The sequence below is a fragment of the Podarcis melisellensis genome, assembly GCF_964234715.1.
Source record: "Podarcis melisellensis genome assembly, chromosome: 2".
NCBI lineage: Eukaryota > Metazoa > Chordata > Lepidosauria > Squamata > Lacertidae > Podarcis > Podarcis melisellensis.
This window is the reverse complement of record NC_138529.1, coordinates 49423804-49434046: the sequence shown is the minus strand read 5'-3', so window position 1 is coordinate 49434046 and position 10243 is coordinate 49423804. Positions and strand designations below refer to the sequence as shown.

Below are 10243 nucleotides of genomic sequence, written 5' to 3'. Positions count from 1 at the left end.
GAAAAACTATGGTTTGCCTCTAATGTAGCACTAAGTTATGCTTGTGCAACAGGGCCCCCCTCCCTCCATACACTTTCTATAACTGTTCTGGGTCGTCGTCGTCCCCCCAACCTTCCAGAGCAGATTTGGCAAGAATGAAGGCGGGTGATGAAAGTTGAAACAGTTGAAGTTGAAGACCACCCCTGTGAAAGGAAACTATAGATTGTCTATTCCCAAAGACTCTGACCTTATTATTTTCTATTAGTATTTATCAGTTGAACAAGGACACACTATTTTGGACCTGAACACTAATATACCTGGCCATTCCTCATGACCTGCTCTTGGGTTCACCATCAGCCCTTCTAATTTTGCTTCTGTCATCCAGGAGATCCAAAATGGAACAGTATGTTCATATCTGATGAAGAAAATGAGTTACTCCGTAGAGAATTGTCTCCATGTTGGGGGCAGCATGACTAGAAATAGCAAAACAATGGATAAACACAAGATAGAGTGCTCTAGATCTATGCTACCAACAACTGGGGATCACTGTATTAGCTGAAAAATTAACAAAGCAACCTCACACAGTTACTGATATCAGAAACAGGCAACTTTATTGAAATATAGTATCTCTTTATTACATACATCACATAGCAGGCACCTGGAGAGAAGAGGAAATTTTAGAACTGCCTAGGAGCGATTGTAGTTTAGTTCACCCTGTGCATTTTCCTCCTGTGTGCACAATGCCTTCTTGCTTAAGAATCACATTCAGAAACCTATAGAGAGTGGGAGAAAATCCTCAGAGCTGAGAATTTGACAGCACCAACGCGGAACTGTGTTATGGTCAAGACTTACCCAAGAGGCATCACGAACTCCAACAAAGCTTTAGTTGGAATGAGGGATATTGAAGAAAACTTAAGAAGTGCTGTGATGACACTTTTAGGTTTGAATGTTTTATGTAGCTTTTCCCCAATAAGGTCCCTGTGAAGAATGCAACATCGGATATTTCACACATCGTCACCCTGATCATGACACTGACAACTTTGTGTGACATGTCAGGAAAGGAATTACATCGTTCCTATTAGAAGCATTGGTGGATACTCTGTGGAGAATAGCAGTGGAGTGCTGGGAGGACCTTGGGCGGCGCAAGGAGAAATGGCTGTGCTCAATCAGGCTCCAGGGTTCTAGGGGAACCTGGGCTACTTAATTTACTTTTCACATTGGTGCCAGTCAGTTTTTTTTTTTTTACTTCACCTAACTCAAAGAGCTGGTCCGTGGACCAGAGCCTGTCTGCAAGCCATTGGCTGCTGGTCTCTGGTGACTCCACCACAGCCCAGATTGTGTGGGTTGTTTCAGGACCAAATATGGTACCAATCCATGGCACATTGCAGGGGATGGTGAATTGCCAGTCCACCGCAGTTTGAGAATCACTGACTTAAGATCATGCAAATTTTTTTGGAACAGCACAAATGAACTTTTTGGACTGCCTATTTTTCCTTATTTGGCGTCTGGCTGCCCATTAAATAAAACAAAGAAATGGATGCAAAGCTACCCTAGCATGAGGGGGAGAAAGAGAATTAGACTGGTAAAGGTGCGTGTGAGCGTCTGTGTCTGGGGGGCACCAATCGATGGGGCAAGAGAAGACCAAGGAGGTGCCCAAGTGAGCGCAGACCTGGAACTGGGAGCAGCTGACTGCGAGGCTACTGTGGCAAAGGATTTGGGGAAAGACAGAGAGAGAAAGGCGGGCCTTTCCCTTCACCAGGGCTGTTGAGGCTGCTGTCATTGTATACCGATGGCCGCACCTGATCCGGAAGGGCGGGGTGAGCGCCTGGAGCCGAGCGCCCTGTCCCAGCGGAGGCTCGCCCAGCAAAGGGAGAGGAGCGGCGCGTCCTGCTGGAAGGGCGCTAAGACCCTGTATCTGACGCGGAGGAAGCGGCGGGGAGGGACTGCGCGATCTGCGGGAGCCGGTTTAAAGGTTGACGTTTGTGTGCCGGAGGAGCCGGGCGCATCCATCTGGCTGGTCCGCGCCTGAGCCGAGCGCGCTCGCCAGGGGGGCGCAGAGCGAGCGTCTTCTCCGCGGAGCGAATCGGGCGCCACGAGAACAGCCGCCTCTCCTTCGCCCATTGATGCCCTGGACCATGGACAGGCTCAGCGGTAAGCAGAACGCCCAGATGGCGGCTGCCTGTACCGATCCGGTCGCTTGGATCTGGAGTGGGGCTGATATGCTGTGGGGGGCGTCAGATCGGATTGTCGGGGAACTGGGCCCGCTTGCTCCGGATGGGGCGAACACTTGTTGTCGCGTAATTGGGAAGCTGGCGAGGGCAGGGCCCTCGAGGGACCCCCCTGGCGTGGCGAGATCTTCGGTTTATTTAGCTCTGTAGCGTCAGCTGCTCCTGATTGCCCGGTTCCTAGGGGAGATCTCCCCATGCAAATAAGACCTGTTCTCTAGAAAGCCTCGCTCGACGGAGCGTGCCGTATTAATTCATGCTATCCGTCGCGGCTCGCGCGCTGCTGATTTGTGCCTCTGTCGATATTCCGATCAGAAGATGAAGCGTGCCACGCCCACGCGTGCTCACATTCACGGCACGTTCCGCGTGGGGATATACCATTGTGTGCTTCAACGTGGGGTGGGGCGGAGAGAGGTTAGAAATCGATAGGGCGGGGGACGTGATCGCAGTTTTGTTTCCATGGAGTAGTGTTTGGAAAGCTTGAACATGGGTGGTCAAATGGGATTCTGATCTATATATTTTTAAGTGTGAGAATAATCGTAGGACAGCTTTAGATCTATGGTGAAAAGCGCTTTTGCGTGAGATAGACATTAAAAAAAAAAGAAATAACAACACAAGCTAGATGTACGCGCCCAAAATGGTTAGTAAATGGCATTGTCTTAATGGGGCTTTGTGTAACCCGGGCGCTTGGAGGTGGGCGCGCGCGGTTGCCAAATTGCGCTGGAAGAATCTGCTTGGCTCCCTCCAGACTTCATTATTTCTTCCCTGTTACTCCACCGAAAGCGAGGATGACCTAAGACCTAATGTAAGAACGATCAGGGCCAGGAGGGATTGTTTTGTTTACTCCCCATGTGCAAGACACCACCGCGGGCTGTTTAATTGTGAACTGTACACACACATCGGCATGCTTTCGGGCCCCATCCTGTGCGTGTCTCCTTGGAAGCAAATCCCACGAGTTCAGGGAGACTTACTCCCAAGTCAGCGTGCCCTGGGTTGCAGCCTTCTCTGTTATTAGACAGTATTCTGTTGAGAGAAGCCTCTTGTGTTCCATGTGGTGGAGAGAGGGAAAGCGGATGAATCACTTTAAATAGACTGTATCAGGACATATGTGCTTTTAAAATCGCTGTGCTGTTTTGGAGAGGCATTACTCACCTTATAGTGGCTTAGTGGCTAAATTGCTGGCCTAGGAGCAAGTTGACACAGGTTCAAATACTTGGCCACGAAGCTCACTGGGTGACTCTGGGTCAGTCTCCCCTTCCTTCTCTCAGCCTAGCCTACCTCACAAGGTTGCTTGTGAGGATTAAATGGGAGAGGAACAGCCTTGCAAGCCATCCTGAGCTTCTAGGAAGATTTATCAAAGTAAAAACGGAGTAAATAAAAAATCAGCAAGTAACTTTGGGTGCACAAGGGTCTTGTTGAACATGAGCTTGGTTTTGGTAGCACCAAAAATCACAAGAATCCACTCTTAATTGATCTGTCTAGACTCGATCACGTGGTGGTCACCACACCATGTCAGTTGATGATGCACAAGGTTTGACTTTTGACATGTGTCTCCCGGCTTCAAGCTCCTCTGAAGATTGGAGAAGAGACTCTCTTAAGAATATTGGGGTTGGGGTGGGCAGGGGAAGGTCTACACCATGTGAAAAACGAACAACATATTTTAGCTGCAGTTCATTCATTTTCAGCTTTGTATTCTTGTTATAAAAAAGCGTGCCTAGACATTCCGGTGTTGCACCCATAACCTAGGCTTAAGGTGCCATTTAGCTCCTAGCTTTCATATCTCAGTTTCTTACAATGGCCAGAGTCCCTCTCTCTTCCTCTGTGTCTCTGGGCTGGTTTTTCAATGCTACCTTTGTGGTAGCTGCATAAGGAATGACATTTGAGCTGTTGGTGCTATGCAGAGAGGCACTTGTTTGAAGGCCGGTGTGGGCAGAACTCAGCTAGAGTTGACTTCTAGAGCACTGCTCTTGACTTGGAGTGGCTCTTGGAGGGCTCACGGTGTGGCTTTCTAGAAGTCTGTGCTCATGCCTCCCGTTCGCTTCCACCCAGTGAATACTGCAGCTGTGGCTACTGTCCTGAACGTGGCTGTGCAGATCTTCCCCTCTTGTGGCCCTGGCTCATTCCTGTGTAGTTCTTGACCTGCTTTCAGTACATGCAGGGAAAGATAAGCAGAGGAACAAAGCAGGAAAGGAGTCATGGCAGGAGACACAGCACACTTACTCATGACAAAACTTATTTGCAGGTGCAATTGCTTTGCAAGCGCTAATGTGTTGCGGCCTGGTTTCTCTTGGAAGAAAAACTAAAGGAGTCTTGCTTCTGTTCACAGTTAGTGGAATGAAGTGAACTATAACTTTTGCTTTGAAAACTTGGGGGGCAGGATAATAATGATAGTAATATGTTTTCTGTGCTGTGCCACAAGTGTGTTCCTCTTGGCCCCTCTTTTGGAGAGCATCTGCAGCAATGCCTCTCTGCTTCTCACCTCTCTCTCTCTCACGATGAAGTGGGACACTCGTGTAGAGTGGAATCTTAACTGTTTGTGTCTGGAAATGCTATGTATATCTCCTCTATATACAGCGAACACATTCCAGCAGCAGTCTGGGCAGCTGGGGCAGCCTCAGTAAGGTTTTTTTTGCTATGATTTGTGGCTATAAATAAACCCTCTTCTGCACTTGTCCACCATAGGCTTTTGCTGAGGGCTGCAATTTTTTTAGGGTGGAGAAGCCTCACTAGACAGGAGGGAGAATGCCAGTACCATCCTGCCTACAGGGCAGGGGGTGGCGCAGAATGGCTGGAGAAGCAGGAAGGAGAGTGAACTCCCCATTTCCAGCTCTGCCCTACAGAAGAAGTGACAGTGTGATCTTGGGACCTGTGATGTTTTAAAGAGTAGCGGAAACTCATCAGCCCATTGCAGATTCTCTGAAGGTCAAGGGTTCTCCTTTTTCCTCCATGTAAAAGGATGGGTGATGCTTCCTCTATGGAAACGAAGTGATCTCCTCCCCACTTGTAAGTGGTTGAGCATTCGGAGGCCAACCCATGCTCTGCTTGGGGCCTGCATCCTGTTACTCAGCCAGCTCTTGAGGCTGGGCAAAGGGCTTGGCACGGCTTCATTCTCGCATCCCTCCTGAAGCAGGAAGCATTTCTGCTGACTGTTGATAAGGGAATGCCTCTTGCAATGTTTTTCTTGGGAATTCTGACTGCCTTGCTTCCCCACTGGGGGAACTTGTTGAGTGCTGAAAGCCACTTCTGAAATATCATGAGCCAAGTCTGCAGATAATCATGTGCTTACTTTGCTTAGAGGCAACGAACCTGATGTGCATATATTGTTCATTTTTTAATTTAAATAAAGGTCTGCTGCTGAAGCACAGCTAAGACATGGTACACTTAGTGCCCTTGCGGAGCGAGTCCCTTCAAGCATGAAGAAAGTGGAGCCAGCCCTCAGAGAAAAATCTTAATCTTGAAATGCATGATCCACTTCATGAAATATAAACGCCGAAGAACATAAAGAGTGGCCTAGGTTTGGTGCTTTCATCTGTAAAATGGGACTGAATATGCCCTTCATAATGGCGAGATGCAGGAGCAATGTTGGGGACTTAAGAGATTTGAGGCATGGGCCCATAGACATAAATTTGCACGTGCTTATTTCTTTTGTTTTTAAACAAAATTTATGTAACACTTGATCCTAAGAAAACCTGTAAGCAGTTTAGGAAAAATACTAAATTTATCAGCAAAAACAGTTTAAAACAAGTTATAAAAGTACTTAAAAGATAACTGAAATTACAGTAGACTAAGAAGAGATTAAAGCATGTCCCCGTGTCTGGCTAGGCTTTCTTAAGCAAAAACGTTTTAAGCAGGTACCAAAAGGAAAACAGTGAAGATGCTTAAAGGTAGGTCCAGTTGTGGCCGACTCTGGGGTTGCGGCGCTCATCTCAATTTACTGGCTGAGGGAGCCAGCGTTTGTCTGCAGACAGCTTCCGGGTCATGTGGCCAGCATAACTAAGCCACTTCTGGTGAACCAGAGCAGCCCACAGAAACGCTGTTTACCTTCCTGCCGGAGCGGTACCTATTGATCTACTTGCACTTTGACGTGCTTTCGAACTGCTAGGTTGGCAGGAGCTCACCCCATCGCGGGGATTCGAACCACCAACCTTCTGATCGGCAAGTCCTAGGCTCTGTGGTTTAACCCACAGCGCCACCCGTGTCCTGTGAAGATGCTTTCCTGATGTCAATAGACAGGGAGTTCCAAAGTTTAGGTGCTGCCCCACTTCTTAGAAGTGTGGAACAAGTATGTTGGAGCACCCAGAACAGTTCCAGTTCCTCGGGGGGGGGGGGCAGTTCAATGGGCACATGTGTAGTAAAATAAACTGCTCCTAAGCAAACAGTTACCAATTGTAGCACCTTAAACTTGGTGCATTAACAAATCAGCAACCAGTTCAGCTCTTTTGAGCAGAAGTGTAATATTCTGACAGGATCTCACAATCCTGGAGCTAGGAGAATAACTGAGAAGTGGAGCTGCGCATTCTTGATTTCTTAATGATTCTCCGAAAGAAAGAAGGGAAAGAAAAGGCTCCAGGACTGTTCTTCAGAGTGAGCAGGAAGACTCTCATCCCGCTTCCCTACACTTGCCTGCACACCACCTTAACCTCCCAAGTGATGGTTGTCAACAGAAGTGCAGTGGGGGAGGGGAGAGAGAACTGGCTGAGTTTTTCGCCTGTAGCCCAAGTGTGATAATCTCGGCTAAAATGCCCTTATTGTCTCCTAGACCTTTGAGTTCCAGAGTGCAGACATGTAGCCTGTGATGCGGTTTATAAAAAATCTATTGTCTTAATACTTTTCAGACTATGCTGTCCCATCTTGTCTGACAGCTATTTAAATATTTACAGGACAGGAAAAGGGATTCCATACTCTTACCAGAACCCACAAATCTATTGTTCAAAATGGCTTGAGGTGGGTGGAATCGCTGTTAACTCAAATTCAGATTTATTTATTTCTGGGTCATTATCCCTTCAGTCCTGAGAGATATTCCCCTCCCTCTAAAATATTGCAGCTTTTGCTGTCTGTGTACTTAATTGTATCTCCCATTTCCATAGAAGCCAGTTGGCATCACTGTGGATGAATGAGCTAAGCATTTGAAACAGGCAGACCTCGCCTTTGAAAGTCATGCATTAAGAAGAATAGATTGTGGCATCTTTTTAACAGTACACCCTGATGATAAGTCACTGTGGGTGGTTATTCAACTAAGTTTAATTCAGAGTAGATCTGTTAAAATTAATGGACCTCACTTAGCCATAGTCATTAGTTTCTGCAGGATGCTGTTGGGTCCCTCCAGACTGGTGGGGATATTTGTGTATGTGTGTATTCTCCAACATGTCATTGATGCGATGATAGCGAATTTATACTGAGCCGTTCCACTTTCTTAGTTGTTCTCCAGTGCACCCCAAGGTTAGCACATTGTCATCCACGGGAACACTCTTTGCTATAGCTATAGCACAACAAAAATGGAGGGGGGGGGAACAACATTTGTGGTATGAAAAGTTACAGGATTTTAGCAGGAAACTATGGGAAATGCACCAATTGGAAGCGAATTGTCTGCCGGAAACTTTTGCAGGCACACACAGTATTGAAAGCACAATTATGTATTACTGTCCAGATATCATCATGAGCACAAAACATCATGAATGTACAACAAAAAGTACAACTAGAGCAGCCCATTGTCTTTTACTTGCCTTCAAACAGCCCAAGGTTCCACCCCCCCCTAAAAACCCTTCTGAGCCCAGACTTTCATATATATTTTTATTTGATGTTGACAAAGAAGTCGGGGCCCACATATTTTGGGTGGCCTTGGCATCTGGTCAACATGTTGTGGTCACCATTAGGCTTGTCCCTCCCTAGAGTCCTCTGGTGTGCACAGAGGATGTGGGGAAAAGGGAGAGTCGTGTCTGTGATGCCTTCAAACAGCAGAACAGAATTAAGTTGGTGATGAGACTCTTTCTGTTGCCTAAGCTGCAGGCCTGGCATGAGAAGTGAAGTGAAGTTCCATCTGGGGAGCTATGGTGGGAGTGGGCTATTTCCTTCATGCCCTGCTTGTGGGCTTCTCAAGAGGCATGTGGCTGGCCACTGGGAAGCAGAATGCAGGACAAGATGGCCCTTGGATTTGATCCTGCTGGATTTCTCTTGCAGTCTTACCTGTCCATTGATCTTTTTAGAAGTTCTGAGTGCATCAAAAGTACAACAGAAAGTCAGAGGTGAGGGAAGGGGTGCTTGTTGAATGGTGGCTACAGTGAATGCGTTTGCAGATCCTTGCTGAGAATGATTGGACGTGAATATTGATCTATCCATCACAGCCCTGGTTCTGCTAGCCAGCTGTCACTCACGTCCTGAGCATACTTATAGATTGTAGCAGAGTGGAGACAGCTACCCGCTTCAATTTGTATGAGTTGAAAGGTCAGCCTTAGGGGTGTAGCTAGCTGCTCTGGCACCCGGAGTGGCGGGGGCAGAGCAATCCACCCGGGGGAGGTGCGGTGTGGTGTGCTGCCCACGGAGTCTGCTGGGTGGATGCAAGCCCCACACTGCCATTTTGGGCAGTGCGGGGCCCCAAGCCACCGTATCTCTCCCAGGAGAGAGACGTGGCTTGGGTGCGCTGCAGACCAGGCCCTGCGGTAAGTGCCAACCCTCACAGTGTGCCATTTTGTCACCCCCCTCAAGGATGACACCCGGAGCTGACCACCCGCCAGCACCCCCCATCCTACGCCCCTGGGTCAGCCCCAAGCATGTGACTAACAGGACCATAGGTGATGGAAAATCTTCTCTGGTGCAATGGTGCATATGGACACCTTGGATGCTTAAACACCCAACATTTTAAGAGGGAGGGTGACCAGTTTAACATCAAAGCCAGGGCTAGTGGGCTACTCTGGCCTACATTATTCCCAGACTCCCTGCAGGTGCTTGCAAGCTGATTCCAAAGCTTGGCTACCTGTCACTTTAGTTTTGGTACGCAGACCTTGGGTGAGATATGTCTAAGGACCAAAGGGATGAGATCCATGACTAGCCATCTTGATGCAGAGAGTGAAGAGATAACTCGTCCTCCCTCACCACTATTTCCTCAACCTAATTTCTCCCCAAAGGTCTGTGAGTTACAGTAGAGAACACACTGTGTGTTATCAATGTACCCTCTGATTCCCATGGGTGCATGTGATGGAACCCACAGAGTGGTCAAGTGCTGTACAACAACACAGTTGTAAAAGTTGTATTCCTGTCCACAGCACCCTTTGCTTGTACAGTCAGGCCCTTTAGTATTTCAGTTGTTTTTAAAAATATGTTACATACAAATTTTCTTCCTGTTGCAAAGTCCCGTGTGTGTGTTTTAACCCAAGAGCCAAGCGCCATAACACGGGGAACCCTTCAGTTCCTTGTGTGTGATCACTTCAGACCAGTATGCAGCCTGTGGGCCTGCCTTGCCACAGAGAAAGGGTGACATTGGATTGGGTGGGCGGAATCCTGAATCATTCTTGATCTTCTGCCTAAAATCCACTTTGGGAATTCCACCCTCTCCTAAAACGCAGCCAAATTCAAGGGTGTGTGTTGTGAAAGAGGGTTGGGGATGGGATCACCGCACCCCCAGCTGCTGCAGAGAGCAGCCCTCCCCTGCATTGCTGCAATTCTATCTCTTGGCAACTGAGTCACTGCAATGGAAGGAGAATCAACGCAGGGGCAGCTCTTTATAATACGTGGCAAAGAAGGAGAAGGCAGCCATGCTTCTGAATGTCAGCTGCTGGAAACCACAGGAGGGGAGACTACACTTGTGCTTGGGCCCTCCTTGCATCAGCCACTATGAGAACAGGATCCTGGGATTCTAGACTGGCCTGATCCAGCAGGCTCTTGTTTTGAGAAGGAACTGAGACCATTTCCCCGATCTCTGTTTTGCCCTATTGTGGGGTTTGGGGCTTTGAGTAAAGGTGCTCACCCATGTCCTGTGGAGGAAGGTGAGCATTAAATGGAGGCCATATTCATCAAAGTGTTTGCTTCCCTCCAGTCTCACATCC

The 10243-nt window shown here is 48.0% G+C and overlaps 1 protein-coding gene across 1 annotated transcript in view; it reads left to right on the top strand.

Moving 5' to 3' along the window:
• Positions 1-1357: 1357 nt before the first annotated feature.
• AFAP1L1 (actin filament associated protein 1 like 1) overlaps positions 1358-10243 on the top strand; it is a 70365-nt gene continuing 61479 nt past the window's right edge. Inside the window, exon 1 of the mRNA XM_081900038.1 lies at positions 1358-2130. Coding sequence (XP_081756164.1) covers positions 2103-2130 — 28 coding nt within the window. The 5' untranslated portion in view covers positions 1358-2102. The remainder of the gene's footprint in view (positions 2131-10243) is intronic.